Source organism: Furipterus horrens, unplaced genomic scaffold (assembly GCF_987537825.1).
Source record: "Furipterus horrens unplaced genomic scaffold, mFurHor1.1.pri manual_scaffold_2, whole genome shotgun sequence".
NCBI classification, from domain to species: domain Eukaryota; kingdom Metazoa; phylum Chordata; class Mammalia; order Chiroptera; family Furipteridae; genus Furipterus; species Furipterus horrens.
This window is the reverse complement of record NW_028327172.1, coordinates 423,838-438,052: the sequence shown is the minus strand read 5'-3', so window position 1 is coordinate 438,052 and position 14,215 is coordinate 423,838. Positions and strand designations below refer to the sequence as shown.

At 66.2% G+C, this 14,215-nt stretch overlaps 2 protein-coding genes across 5 annotated transcripts; both read left to right on the top strand.

Moving 5' to 3' along the window:
* Positions 1 to 2,239, top strand: CEND1 (cell cycle exit and neuronal differentiation 1). 3 transcript variants are annotated; one of them, XM_090292390.1, is made up of 2 exons: positions 1 to 112; positions 1,405 to 2,239. In XM_090292390.1, the coding sequence occupies exon 2, from the start codon at positions 1,501 to 1,503 to the stop codon at positions 1,948 to 1,950; it is 450 nt and encodes a 149-aa protein (XP_090148516.1). In that variant the 5' UTR covers positions 1 to 112; positions 1,405 to 1,500; the 3' UTR covers positions 1,951 to 2,239. The 3 variants fall into 3 exon arrangements, with proteins under 3 accessions (XP_090148516.1, XP_090148522.1, XP_090148528.1); XM_090292396.1 differs by lacking the exon at positions 1 to 112 and adding an exon at positions 145 to 445; XM_090292402.1 differs by lacking the exon at positions 1 to 112 and adding an exon at positions 145 to 479.
* Positions 2,240 to 7,166: 4,927 nt separating this feature from the next.
* On the top strand, positions 7,167 to 11,961 carry GATD1 (glutamine amidotransferase class 1 domain containing 1). Of its 2 annotated transcripts, XM_090292378.1 has the most exons (8): positions 7,167 to 7,277; positions 8,491 to 8,567; positions 9,010 to 9,115; positions 9,374 to 9,481; positions 10,549 to 10,643; positions 11,357 to 11,450; positions 11,687 to 11,798; positions 11,895 to 11,961. In XM_090292378.1, exons 1-8 carry the CDS (start codon positions 7,214 to 7,216, stop codon positions 11,899 to 11,901), a joined length of 663 nt encoding a protein of 220 aa, XP_090148504.1. In that variant the 5' UTR covers positions 7,167 to 7,213; the 3' UTR covers positions 11,902 to 11,961. The 2 variants fall into 2 exon arrangements, with proteins under 2 accessions (XP_090148504.1, XP_090148510.1); XM_090292384.1 differs by lacking the exon at positions 11,895 to 11,961 and having other exon boundaries at positions 11,687 to 11,802.
* Positions 11,962 to 14,215: the final 2,254 nt, after the last annotated feature.

Sequence of the window (14,215 nt, the reverse complement as noted above, 5' to 3'; positions counted from 1 at the left end):
AAGCACTGCATTGTGGGAAACTCCCGGTCCTCGCATCTGCAGCCGCGGCCGCGCCTACCCTGGCCCGGCGGACACCGCGCAGCACCGAGCTGGGAGCGCCGGGAGCAGCAGCGTAAGACGGCGGGGCTCCTTGGCCCGGACCGGGGAGGGACGGGGGGCGCCGGGCCCCGCGGGGCGCAACAGCCGTTCCCTGCCTTGAAGGTCATCACTCCCCAGGGCACAGCAACCACGGGGAGGGGGAAGGGGCAGCCAGGTGACGTCAGAGTGAGCTAAAAATAGCCGATGGCAGGTGGGGAAAGCAGACCACCTGCCCTTTGCAAACCTGAGTCCCAGCAGCTGGTTGCGCCTCCAGAACGGCAGGGGTGGGGCTGCTGGGGCTCCCTGGGAAGTGGAGCGGCAAGCTGGGCCTGCCGCTGGGACACCGGCATCGTGCTGTGACCTTCAGGTGACCTTCCGTGTGGTTGGTGTCCCTGGCCTGGGTGAGAACCTGGGCGGCCACGGCCCCCTGGATCCCAGGCTGGGGGGGGGGGGGAGTTTCTCATCCTCCAGGGAAGAGGCAGACAGGTGGTGCCTAGGTCTGCAGGGAGGGAGGTCGGAGGCCCAGGGTGGCTAGGTGCCCGGTCCACTCCCTTCACCCCACTCTAGACATTAAGGATGGGGCCCGGCCTTTCCTACAGCCCAGGCCCCATCCTCCGCCTGGTCCAGATGCTGAGGCTGATTGATAGGGCATGTGCCCCCCCCACCCCAGGCTAACTCCAGGGTGCAGGTGCAGCCTCTGGCTCAGGAAGGACACCCTGCCCTTGAGCTGGAGTGGGTGAGGTCAGTGTTGGGAGTGGGCGCCAGGGTGATGCCCTGCCAGGAAGCACAGGCCCGTCACGGCCCTCCTGGCTTCTCCAGCCTCCTGGGGAGACAACTCAGGTTTTTCACATCCAGGTCCTGGTGGCCATGGGCTAACTCCCGCCCTGGTGGCACCAAAGACCCCAGTCCCAGGCTCACACCCTGCCCTGCTCCCCTCCACTTGGACTGAGTCCCCTCTGAGTGGGATACACAGTTGGTTCTGCCCAGGCCCACCCTGGCTGCCATCCTTTCCCCTGACCACAGGCCCTTCTCCAGGCTGGCTGGGCTCTCACTCCCCTGTCAGGGCCTCCCTACCCAGGGCCAGTGTCATGGACATAGCGCATGTGAAGGCGAGACCATTTCATAGACAAGGAAACAGTGGCCTCTGGCCGGTCTCAGCGCCCTTCCCCCAGCCCACGTGGAGCCCACAGCCCTTCTCGGGGAGGGGATGCAGACCAGGGGAGGCTGGGCCCTGGAAGAGGGCTCTGCGCAGGAGGACTGGGCGGTGTCTCTATGGGGACAAGGCAGTGGGGCCAGACAGGAGCGCCTCCCTGTGTCTCCCTCCAGGCCCACGTAATGCCCAGCGGTGAGCTGTCCTGAGCCGCTGTGGTCCAGCCACCTGCCTGTCTGCACGAACCCCCATAGCCTGCCAGCACCGCCGTCATGGATTCCAGAGGGAAGTCAGCCAGCAGCCCCAAGCCCGACACCAAGGTGCCCCAGGCCGCTGCCGAGGTCAGAGGCCCCCCGACTGCAGACGGGAAAGCACCTTCGGCCAAGCCTGGGAAGAAGGAGGCCCAAGTTGAGAAGCAGGAGCCGCCGGTGGTCCCCACCCCACCACCTGCCAAGAAAACCCCAGCCAAGGCAGACCCTGCCCTTCTCAACAACCACAGCAACCTGAAGCCAGCGCCTGCGGCCCCCGGCAGCCCCAACGCGACCCCTGAGCCCAAGGGCCCTGGAGACGGGGCTGAGGAGGACCAGGCCCCGAGTGGGGGCCCAGGGGGCCGAGGTCCCTGCCCCTTCGAGAACTTGACGCCCCTGCTGCTGGCTGGGGGGGTGGCTGTGGCAGCTGCAGCCCTGATCATTGGCGTGGTCCTTCTGGCCCGGAAAAAGTGATGGCTGGGACCCCGGGAGGCCACGCCCTGTGTAGACCTTGGAGACCCTGTGCATGCAAATTCACACACGGCTATATATCTAACCACCCTACATGAGAAGTACAGATACAAACGCCCCCCAGACGCACACAGATGGACTGGCTCCCCGCGCTTCCCCCGCCCAGCCCCACAGGCAGGAGCCCCAGCTCCAGGGTTACTGGGCAGCACAGGGTGGAGCGGTGACATCGGGCAGAGGACTCCGTGCCGGGTACCTGGGGGCAGTGGACAGGGTGGACCCTGAGTGTGGCCCACCCGACGCAGACGCACTGACTGTGCCTGTCTGTCCCGAGGGGCCCCGGGGGTCCTGTGGGCTTCCTGGCAGCGGCTTTCTGATGAAACCCCAGAGCAGGAGGGAGCCCTGGATGGGTCTTGCCCCGGGCCCGGCCCTGTGGGGACATTAAAGGGTGTGGCTGTCTCACTTCCCCTCTCCTGCTCTTTGGTTGCAGCCGGCGGTGGGGTCCGTCTGGTGGGCCCCTGCAGTGGGGCTAATCTGAGGCTCCCACGCTACCTCCACCTGTCGCCTACGCCCAGCCGGCTAGACAGACAGCCCAAAGGCCAGTCTTTGTGCGGGCGGCTCCCATGGTTGACCTAGCTTGTGCCCAAGGGGAGCTCTGGAGGCTGCGGGCAGCTGGGAGCTGTGTGTGGGGGGGGGTGGGGGGCAGCAAGGACCTGCCCTGCTGCTGTGTCTGCCTAGCCCCCAAAGGAGCCCCCAAGATGGCCTTGCCTGCCCCACCCAGCGTCTTTTGAGTCCAAACAAGCGTATAAATGCAATAACACAGGTAGAGTAGAACCACTTGGTGACTGTTCCCCATGTCCACTGCCCCATTGTGCCTGCAGGGACACTGCTCTAGAGCATCTGGTCCCAGCATGGCCCAGGGCATAGCGGCAGTGGGCAGGCTCTGGAGGGCGGCGGAGGCACTGTGGGCGGCTACCACGCCCGCGCCCGGCCAGCCGGTCACTGGAACCCTGGGCCTGAGTGAACAATAAATCTCGTCTAAAGGCTGGGCTGGCGTCCTCACCTGCACACGGCTCTGCGGGGAGTCAGGGCCTTCCGTCGGGGTGGGGGTCCCGGGCACACCCCCCGGCTTCCCACGGGGCCCTCCCCTGCTACCTCCATGCCCATGATGCTGGTGGGCTCTGCTCACTGTCCCTCCCAGGCAGCCGCTGCCAGGCCTTTCTGCCGCCCTGACTGAAGATGGACAGCCCCTCAGGGCAGAGGGAGGACATAGGCGGGGGCGGGGACCCTGTTCCTCAGGTTGGCCTCTGCAGCCAGGGGTGGGGGGCCCTTCTACACCTCTTTTTGCAGTGAGCTCCCCATCCCGGGGGAGTGTGGGAGGTCAATGGGGCTTGGACTCAGAATGTGACTAGACAGAGGAGGCTGCAGCTGGGGGTGGAGAATTCCCCTCTCGTCACCCACGTGCACGCACCGTGTGCTTGCTCTGGCCAGGCCTGCCTGGGACCCCAGCTGTGGGCTGGGGAAGCGAGGTCCGCTGGGCCCCACGAGCTCTGCTGTAGGCTCCTACTCTCCCCACCCCCCTTTGAGTGATGTGATGAGGGGCATGCCTTTCCTTTCCGGGCCTCCCTGGGCGCCCCTCGCAGACCGCAGACCCTGCCAGTGCACCATCTCAGGCCCGGATGAACTCCTCGTGAACATCCGAAATGGACCCGGTGCCCTCGCTAGGCTGCCCCTGCGGCCGCCTGCTGACTGCTGCGGTGCCCACCTGCCCCTGCTCCCCGAGCCACCTGGCCTGAGCCTGACACGGCCCCCTCCCCTCCAGGCAGCCAGGTCGGGGCCACCTGCCACTCGCCTGCACGCCAATCCCCTCTCCCATTCTCTCTTCCTTGGCTGACACCTGAAAAACAAATCCTTCTGACCTTTTAGGAGACCCGGGGAGGGAGCAGAGGTGACTGACTGTGAGGCTGGGCGCTGCTGTTCGTCTCCTCGGGCCCTTGGACGCGGTGACATTCCACCCACGATGCCACTCCTGTTTATTGATTCCCTATGAAGGAGTGCTGAGGTTCTTTCAAACGTTTTGCAGCTTCAGCCACAGCAGTAATGAGCAGCCTTGGCATGCCCTCTGCCTTCCATGAGTGGGTGCTGTGCACACTGTGAAATGTTTTTATAACTGACTTTTGGAGACACAACGTGGGGGGAGGGAGAGGCATCGCCTTGCTTCGTTCACTCTCCCGTTGTTTGCTCCTGTGTGCGCGCTGACCGGGGACGGAGCCTGCAACCTTGGCGTATCGGGTGATGCTCCAGCCAACGGAGCCACCCAGCCAGGGCAACACAAAGTTTAATTCAGCCTTTTTGGGGTGCAGCTCAGGGGCATTGAGTGCATTCACACTGTTGGGCAGCTGTCACCCCATCATCTCCAGAATTCATGTTAGCACACTGACATGTGGCCCCCAAATGCCCTCCCCTCCCCCAGCCCCACCGTCCTCCTGTCTCTACGCGTGTGACTAAGGGCCTCGAAAGCGAAGTCACACAGGATTCGTCCTTGTGGGCGTCTGATTCCAAACAGCACAACATCCTCAGGGTCACCCCATGTTGTAGCAAGAGTCAGGGTTTCCTACCTTTTTAATGCTGATACTCCATCGTAGGGAGGGACTGCTTTCGTGTGTCCACCCTCCGTCCATGGACACCTGGGCCGTCCCACCTTTGTGCCATGGTGACCAGTGCTGCTGTGGACATGGGTAAGTGTGTCTCGGGTGCACACCTGCCAGTGGGACTGCGGGCCATGCAGTGTGAGTCTGACTTTGCTGCGCGTCTCGTGCCCGGGGACCAGCTGTGAGGGTGCCGCTGCCCTCGCCCTGGCGACACCGCATGGGGTCTAGCCAGTCTGCGCGGGGATGGCGTCCTTCCCATTTCCTCCTTTGCCCTGACCTGGCCTGCTCCTCCTGTGGGTTTTCCTGTCGGGGCCGTTTGTGAATTTTCTTGGGAGGAACGGCTTTTTCCCAATGACTTGCAGGGTTTCTGCACACTGAGCTGTCCCTGCCTTGCAAACCCCATCACTCCTCGGCTGGCTGGCCTCTCACTGGGTTCCAGGTACGAAGTTCTAAAATCGAGTTCGTCATGTGTCAGCTTGGTTCCCGGAACCACGTGAGCGTCCAGAAGCCGGATGGGAAGGATGTTCTCGTCCAACATCCCCGTCGCTCGCTCACATTCCGGCCTGGACTCCACTTGGACGTCAGGTTGTGTGTGTGGAGATCAGTTACTTCTCTTCTGACTGTAGACCTGCTGGTCTGCCCCAGGAAGCGGGCGGTCCCCACAGGCCACACTCCATCAATGCCAGTAGCTTCGTGATTCGTTTTATAATGACCTGTTTCTTTTTCACTTCCTACACACTCAGGGGCTGGCGTCTCCTCCCGGGCTCGTTAGACTCTGGGAGCCAAGGCCCTGATGTTTCACTGACTCCCTCAGCTTGAGTCGTGGGGGCACGTTTCCAACATGAAAAACTCTCAGGGATACCCAAGGCTCCTTTAAATTACTTTTACTGCAGAAGTTCAAAAAGGTTCTGGGCATACAAAGTGCACACTGTCAAGGATAGGCTGACAGGGACGGGTGGGCAATGGGGACTCAGGTGGGCAGCACCAGCTCCAAGGACGCTGCCCAAGGGTGGCCCCGCTCCCCCCAGGGCTCCAGGCGGACTCACTCCCCGGAGATCTCTGCTCCCAGCCTTTGCATCCTGAGCACCAGCGTCACAGGTCCCTCATCCCCAGGTTGATAGGTCACGTCACAGGTTGGCTCTGAAGGGCATGGCGTCACTCACAGGGATGAAGAGGGTGCCTGTGTCAGGGGCCGTTTTCCTGCCTAGCACCCCTCCTGTCCCCAAGAGGGTGCAACCTCTGGAATGCACTCTAGGTATGTCTGGGGGACAGGGCTGGCCCATGCCTTGAGACCCCACCGTCCCCCAGTTATGGGCATGGGTTGGTGGTGTTTCAGGGCCGCTCTTCCCCCGCAGGGCAGCAGTGGCAGGTGGCTCCCTGCTCAGACCGTCCCCGTGGCTGCCAGGCCACCCAGTTCCCCAGCCTCACACCTGGTCCCAGGGCCGGGAGATGGAGGCTCCCTGCACCCCACTGGGGCACCTCTGCTGGTGTCTTTGGCCAGATGTGTTCCAGAAAGGAGGGCATTGCCGGGGAAGGGGCGACAGCCTGGGGGTTCAGCGGCACAGAGGGCCTCCCTGCACCTCCACAGGCCCGGCCCCCGCCCCGGGAGCTGATGGAGGTCACGTGCACGCAGGAGCCCACACGGGAGGCCCTAGGTGGGCAGGGGGGTGCACGCCCGTGAGCACAGGAGCCCCTGCGCAGTTACTGCCGGCCTGGCTGCCCCCTGCACTCCCTCCCTTAGAGACAGAGACAGGACTCAATGAGTCCCCGGGCAGGAGAAGGCAGGTGTCCGGAGAGGCAGAACTTCCCCAGCAGGAGGACCTGCAGCTGCGGCGGAGCCAGCTCTGGCGCCCTGGGGACACCGCGAGGGGCAGGGCCAGCAGGGACTCCCCAGGGCGCCCCTGCAGCACGCCCCGCCCGCTCCTGGGTCTTACACCCATGCGCTTGCACGGTAGGGAAGGGGTGGACCCCCCCCCCAGACCCAGAAAGCTCTCCACGGGCCCAGCCGGTGGTCTGACCTCAGGCACCAGGTCCCCAGCGGTCCCCTGTCCCAGTGTCCTGCCAGAGCCAGGAGTCCCCGGCTCCTGCTTCAGCGCGGGGGGGGGGGGGGGGCAGGGTGTTCCTGACGGCGTCACGTGAGTGGTCCGGGCGAGGGCAGGGCCCACCCACGACCGAGGTCCCCTAGTCAGCAGCGGCTGGCAGGACCGCCGCCCCTCCGCACCGGCAGCAAGGGCTCCTGCAGGGGCTGCGGGGGCCCAGGCGCAGGGGCCGCCCTCAGGGCTCGCAGGCCCAACGCCTGACTCCGCGGCGCAGGCGTTTTCCCTCCGCTTCACATTCCTCCAACTCTCCCCGCGCCCGGCGCCGGCGGGAACGGACGAGGGAAGAGACGGAGCCGTCCCTGACCGCGACCAGGGCTCTCCAGCGCGCCCCGCGGACCCTCGTGGGGAAGAGCGTGGGATGCGGCAGGCGCGGCGGCAGGCCTGCGCATGCGCCCGGAGCAGCTCCCGGCCCCGCCCCCGGGCCGCCGCCGCACGTGACCGGCGTTTCCCCGGCCGAACGCCCGCACGCAGGCCGCACGCTCCGCGCAGGCGCAGTCTGCGTCGACCGCCGCCGAGCCCATGGCGTCCGAGCGGCTCCCAAGCAGGCCCGCCTGCCTCCTTGTGGCCAGCGGCGCCGCGGAGGGTGAGACTCGCGCGGAGTGGGCGCTACGGGCGCCGGGGGACGGCGAGGGGTCGCCGGGCCCCCGGGACAGCGCGGGGAGGCCAGGCCGCGTTCCCGGGCTTGAGGGGTCCGGCGGGTGGGGTCGGCGGGCGGCGCGCGGGCACCCGGCTACGAGGAGGAGCGGCTGCGGAGCGACGCGCCGGCGGGGGGAGCGCGCGGGAGCGACCCGGAGCCCCTGGTGCCGCCCTGAGCACTTCCCGGGGGCCGCCCCTGTCGCGGGGGGAGTGAGGAGCAGAAGGTCACACGGGGGCGGGAGGGGGACCAGGGCCGGCCACCGGGGGTCTGTCTGCGGCGCCTGGTCCGCTCGGCTTCCGCGTTTGCCCAGATGGGACCTGAGACGGCGCTGCGGGGCGCGGGGGCGCGGGGTGCCGAGCCCCAGGGGCCCTGAGTGGTGGGGGTGCAGAGGCTCCAGCCCACCCCGCGGCGAGTTCGGGGGTGGGAGGAGCCGTCGAGTGGGCTTCGTCTGGGGGCGGGGCCGGGGGCCGCGGGCAGGGCCTGCTGCGGGCGGGCGCCGGGCTCTGTCTCCTCGGGCCCTGGAGGAAGGAGGTGGGAGGCTGCGGCGGAGGGACTGGGAAGGCAGCTCCCACCAAGTCGGCGTGACTGTTTTTGCTCAACGGGTGGACTTTTTACAGTGAACGTGTGTTCATTTATTTGTGTGAACGAAGACAGACACGAGGTTCAGGGCTTGGGTCCTGGGGTGAAAATAGAGGTGAAGGATGTGGGTCAAGCCTCTTTAGAAGGAAAGAGATGTCCCTGGTGGGACCACAGCCCGTGGCAGCTGGCCTTCCTGGCTGGGCGTGGGCAGGAGAGGGCTGAGACCGGGTCCTGGCCCGTGGGGACCCGTGGGGACACACCCCTTCCTGGGACAGGAGCTCGGCTCCCTGCTGACCTTCCCAGCCAGACAGGGTGCGGGGGAGAGAGAGCTCCGTCGCCCCCTCCCTGGCCTCACTCAGGGCAGCTCAGTCCCTGTTGGCTTGATGAGCAGATCCGCCGAGTGGGGCTTTGCCTTCTGGAAGGGCCTCTGGGGCAGGCTGGCGAGACAGCACACTGAGCGAGACGGGGGGCTGCTCCTCGGGGTGGGTCTGGGGCAGGAGCAGCAGGGGTTTCTGGGCGGCGGCCTCGGGCGGGACGGGCTGCCCTGCTCTTGGTCACCCCGCGTTCGTTCTTCCCCCAGGAGTGTCGGCCCCGTCCTTCATGCACTGCTTCACACTGGCCAGCACCGCCTTCAACCTGCAGGTGGCCTCCCCCGGGGTAAGTCCAGCCACCCCCTCCCACCTCTTTTTGGGGCAAGACCAGGAGCGTGCTGTTGTTCCTGGGAAACGTGGCGAACCCGAGGCTGTTGTGCCCTCGAGGGCCCTGGCTTGGGCTAAGGGGCCAGGACTGCCTGGGGGTCGTCAAGCCCCAGCCCCCCCAGTGGCCAGGGAGATCTCGTCATTGTGGGTCGGTGTCTGCACCGGAGAGCAGGGGAGGCGCAGACGTTCCACCAGCAGGGTCTGCAACCCTCTGATGGCATGGGACGCAGGGGTCGCAGCAGTGATGTGGCATGCTTGTCACTGCTGAGGTGGGGCGGGGGGGCTGAGTGTGATGGAGCTCAGGGTGTGTTCGACGCCGGCCCCCGTCCCCTGTCAGAGTTTCTGAGCACCCCTGTAAGCCATCGGGGGGCCTGGCTGACCTTTGGCCTCGGCTCTGGCAGGGAAAGACCATGGACTTCGTGGATGTGAGCGAGAGCAGTGCGCGCTGGGTGCAGGACTTCCGCCTCAAGGCCTACGCCAGCCCCGCTAAGCTGGAGTCCATCGACGGTGCGGCCCAGACCTGGGAGGGCTGGGTGGCGCTTCAGGTGGCTCCACAGAGCTCCCCACTCTGCTCCTGGTACTCCCCGAGCGTGCTGGCCACCCCCTATCCTGCCTCCAGGGCGCAGAGTCCCCAGCTCCATCTGGGGGCAGAGGTGGCGGGCACTTGGAGGTGCATGGGCTTTGGGAGCCTCGGCTGGCATAGGGACAGTGACAAAGGATGGTGGCTGGAGCAGAGAGGACTGACCAGCCTGTGGTTTCCCCCAGGTGCCCGGTACCACGCCCTCCTGATTCCCAGCTGCCCTGGGGCCCTGGCTGACCTGGCCAGCAGTGGGTCCCTGGCCCGCATCCTGCAGCACTTCCGCTCCGAGAGCAGTAGGTGACCCTTGGGCCTGGGGTGTGTATGTGGGGGCTCCACCAGCAGGAAGGGGTGACAGGAAGACGCTTGCTGTGGGGTGTGGGTGGCAGCTGTGGAGCGCAGGGTTCAGGTCTTGGGGTGGGAGACGTTCAGTTCAGATGTAAGGAGCTTAGGGGTCTGACCAGTGGGGGGACAAGTTTACTCTGCTGTCTCACACGTAAGCGTGGGGCGACCCCCGCCCACTGTCCTTTGGTCGGCGCCCCTGTGGGCCCTCTGTCTGGCCTCTTCGGGGACTGGTGGCCGTGCCCCTCTGAGGGGAGCAGGCAGGATGCTGGCTCTCCTCCTGGCGAGAAAGGGCAGCGTCCGGGCTTGGGGCCACGGCCACCGAGGGCTGGGAGAAAGGCCGCTCTGTGCAGGCCTGGCCTCCCGCCACGTCAGCCAGGGGCCGCAGGGAGCGTGTCTGCTGGCCGGGGCCTGGGTGCTCCTCAGGGACCAGCCGACAAGCCCTGGCTCCACACAGCACCCTTTGTCCGTGGGAACGGGGCCTGCTGTCCCAGCATCGCCGGGCGGGCAGCGATTGTCCCAGGCACCTCAGCCCTGGGAACGCACTTGTGCCAGGCGGCCTTCTGGGTGGGCGGCTCGGGGCCAGGCGAGCGCTGGGGTGGGGGCACTACCGCCGGGGGCCCCGGGGGGCGCTGGGCGCCCTTCGCACTGCAGTCCGGAGGAGGGGCTTTGCAGGTGGGCGGCCACTGACAGCGGTGACAGCCGGGGAAAGTTGTGCCTTGGGACGTTGGCCATCAGAGGTGGAGTCCACGCTGGAGTAGGACCGGTGGTCAGGGGAGGGCAGCGGGGGCAGAGTGCTGCTGGGTTGGCAGAGACCCACTGCGCCCTCGTGACGCTCCATTGTGCGCGTTTCCTAGCCACCGCGATGGGAGGCTGGAGCAGGAAACAGCAGCACGCCACGTTTCTGGGGATGCGGGGTCAGCGGCCTCCAGGAGTCTGCCCCTGGGGAAGGGGGTTGGGGGAGCGGCCGGGGCCAGGCTGGCGCCCAGGGCCTCAGGCCCCCCCTGCCTGCTGCTTTCAGAGCCCATCTGTGCTGTTGGCCACGGTGTCGCCGCCCTGTGCTGTGCCACAAACGAGGACAGGTCCTGGGTGTTCCAGGGCTACAGCGTGACGGGGGTGAGTGCGGCACAGGCCCCGCAGCAGTCAGAGCTGAAGCACAGGCGCCAGGGGCGTGATGGGGCCCTGGGCACCGTGGGTGGGGGTGGGACTCACCTGTCCACATGGCACCAGGCTTGTCTGCTGTCCCCTCCGTCCCCTCCCTGCAGACGTTCTGGGAGGCCCATTCCGGCTGTGGGTGGGGACAGAGACGGCCTCCGTGACCCCGGCAGCCCCGGTCTTCTGAGCAGGCTGCGGATGTGGGAAGAGCCGGGTCGGGCCCGCTCGCTTCTGCACCTGACCGGGAGGCAGGGCTCTGCCTAGGTGGGGGGCTGGCCGCGTGGGCGGCCGGGACAGCCTGGGCCAGCTCAGCAGCCACGGGCAGAGCGCTGCGGCAGCAGGGGCCAGACCCAGGTAGGGGGTCTGCGTGGCGAGGACGGTGCCCTGGCTGCTGGAGGCTGAACGGGGCTGGCCTGGCCCCAGCTGCAGGTGTGGGCCGCGCAGCAGAGGAGGTCCTGCAGCTGTGACCCCACCCCACGTTCCCTTCCTCTCACTGAGGGGTCCGTTCAGCTCATGCTGGTCTCCCACATGCCTCAGTGCTGGGGGCAGGGTGACGGCCAGCCCTTCCCCTCATGGGCTTGTCACCCTGGAAGTGCCCCTGTGGGAGGGTGAGTCACGGAGCAGGGACGCCCCCCGGCCCTGGCTGCCTGACCTGAGGTGGTGCCGCTCCGCAGCCCTCGGTGTACGAGCTCGTCAGGGCCCCGGACTTCGCCCGCCTGCCCCTCATCGTGGAGGACTTCGTGAAGGACGCGGGCGCCTGCTTTAGCGGTGAGCTGGGCGGGTGCGTGCCGGGGGCGGGTGGGGGCCGCACTGGCCAGGCCCTCCTCCTGGAGCTGAGCATCACAGGCCTGGTGGCTGGCCGCACCGAACCCCAGCAGCCTGACTGCCCTGGTGGCTGGCCGCAGCGTCATGGAGCTCACGGCCCCCGCAGGGCAGGGCTGGCGGGTATGGGGACCGGCCCAGTGAGGCCTGGCCTGAGGCCCGTGTTCTCGGGTCCCCTGCAGCCAGCGAGCCGGACGCGGTGCATGTCGTGCTGGACCGCCACCTCATCACGGGCCAGAACGCGAACTCCACTGTCTCTGCTGTGCAGAACCTCTTGTTTCTCTGCAGCAGCCGGTGAGGGGCCGTGGGCGGGCAGGTGGGCCCCTGGCTGTGACCAGCCCCTTTGCAGGCCATGCTCCCTGTGACATAGGCCTGGCATTTGTCCTGCAGGAAGTGACGCACAGCTGTCCCCTGAGCCAGCCTCCCTGCCGGTGGATGGCAGCACCTCCAGATGCACAGGTGTCCCCAGGCCTCCAGGGACCTGCCTCCGTGTCAGCTTCTAAGAGTGACTTGAGACCCTGCTTGGGTCTGTTGGGAATGTGGAAGCCTCCTGGAGTCTGCCCTCAGGGGTGTCAGGCCTGGGGGGGCCAGGCTGAGGGTGCTGCACTGGCCACCAGGGGGGCCCAGATTCCACGCTGAGCAGTCCTGAGAGCTGGTGCCCCGTGAGTCAGCTGTGGGTGTCCCAGGGTGGGGTCAGGGCCCCTCCACTTCCTGGGCTGGCACTGGGTGCGTCTCCCTCTACCTGCCCCTGTGCGCCCAGGTCGGGAAGCCAAGAGGATCGTGCTGCTGGGCAGGGGCACCAGGATCTGTCTGTCGGTGGTGAAGGCTGTACCCAGGCTGTCGACTGTTTCCAGCCCTTTGGGCAGTGGCTGGCTGTGTGGGGAGGCCCGCTGGCTGGAACTGGCTCAGCACTTTTGACTTGGGTCAGAGGTGAAGGGCAATGAATCTTGTGGTCACAGCTCTTGGCCCCAGACCTACTGGTTTGAACCCTTGCCTCGTGTGCGGTTGTGGAGCATGTGGCCCCGAGTCAGGCCAGGGCACTGCCCCCATGATGTTGGGAGACACTGCTGATCTGCGGGAACATGGCTCCTTGGTGCTGTGCGCGCCCCCCCCCCCCCCCCCCCCCCCGCAGCTGCTCCGGGGACTCAGGGTGGACACAGCCAGCAGGAGCTTTGCTTGGAGCTGGACCTCAGTGTGGCTGTCCCAGGTCACTCTCAGGCCCTGAATAGGCCTTTGCTGAGGATGCCAGGTGGCTGTCCGGCTGGCTCTCTCCGCGCTCCCCCCAGGGGCCTCTGTGTGTCTCCCACCTTCCCTTCCCCCATTGCCCTCCCCACCTGGGCTTGCTAGGCCCACCACGTCCAGCCCCCAAGCCCTGGCACTTCCTTCCAGCCCCACTGGACCCAGCTCCCACTCCACACTCTCCTGTCGGGCATTTCCCAAGGAAGTGAATAGGGCTCCTGACCCCCCTTGGCCCCATGCCTGCAAGTGTCATCACGTGGTGACATCTCAGGGTTATTGTCTGTTGACCATGAAACAACAGTGATGTCTGCTAAAGGCTTCTGGGATTGCCCCACACGCCTGGGCGTTGACAGCAGACCCCATGTCCGCCCCAGGAGAGCTGCAAGCCCACCCCAGCAGCGTCACTCGGGAAGGGGCAGCCCCGCTGTAGCTCCAAGAACGGAGCTTCGTTAACAGGCAGTGTTGTTGCCGTGGGGGGTGGGATCCTGTCTGGCCATAAACAGGCACGAGGTCTTGATAGTGCCCTCAATGTGGGCGAACCTTGCAAACACGCCAGGGAGAGGCCACAGGTGTGGTCCCTCTTACGTGGAACAGCTGGGAAAGCCAGCAGCTGCTTGTGGGAACGGGCAGGGGGCTACTGCATCTCAGGGGGGGGGGGGGGATGCTCTCCAGCTGGATGCCCGTGGCCCCACAGCTCTGAGTGCTGAAGCAGTCCTGGCAGACATTTGTGCAGACCCCCAGGCCTGGGAGGCACCGGGAGAGTTGGGGTCAGCAGCCACCTCACTGTCCCAGAAGGATAGGCCCAAGGTCACACAGCCCACAGTGGGGAGTGTTCCTAGAGCCCTTGGGAAGGGGCACAGCCACCCCAGCACTAACGGCTTGTGGCCCTGCTGCTGTGACTGGAACAGATGGGGACTTACCCCTGATCCCCTGCAGTAGCTGGTGCCTGGTGTCCCCAAGGGAAGCTGTGGGTCAAGGATCCCAAATGGACTCCCAAGGAGCAAGAGCTGCCCTGGGTGGGGGGCATGCAGCTCCCTGCTGACCCTTAGGTGTGCCCAGGGAGTCTCCCCAGGTCTCTGATACCTGCTTCCTCCCACACCAGGGGCCAGGCAGTGGAGACCTGCTCCCTGGGCACTGTCCCCACCTAGATCCTGTGTTCTCACCCTGCCTTGCTGTGCCCTGGGGTGGGGGTCAGGGAGGGGGCACCTTGTCAGTCCACCCATCACCACCCTGAGCCTCCCCAGTACAGCACGGGGCTGGCAAAAGCCTCTGACTCCAGGGTTCAGGGGTGCATCCAGAACATCAGGGCTTAGATGGACCAGTGCTGCTGGGCTGTCCCCACCAGGTGGCACTAGTGGCCCACAAGGGCCTGGTGGAAGGCAGGCCTGGCAGATGCACAAGAGGCCCCAGAACGTGGGGGAGTTGTAACGACGTAATAAAGCGTATTTAAAAAAAAAAACCACCTCACAGCC

What these genes read in the sequence shown, in the direction of transcription:
- CEND1 (XM_090292390.1), top strand. Translation starts at nt 1,501, where the DNA reads ATGGATTCCAGAGGGAAGTCAGCCAGCAGCCCCAAGCCCGACACCAAG.
- GATD1 (XM_090292378.1), top strand. Translation starts at nt 7,214, where the DNA reads ATGGCGTCCGAGCGGCTCCCAAGCAGGCCCGCCTGCCTCCTTGTGGCC. An exon ending in GGCCAGCGGCGCCGCGGAGG is followed by an intron (nt 7,278 to 8,490) that starts GTGAGACTCGCG and finishes TTCTTCCCCCAG; the next exon opens with GAGTGTCGGCCCCGTCCTTC. An exon ending in GCACTTCCGCTCCGAGAGCA is followed by an intron (nt 9,482 to 10,548) that starts GTAGGTGACCCT and finishes TGCTGCTTTCAG; the next exon opens with AGCCCATCTGTGCTGTTGGC.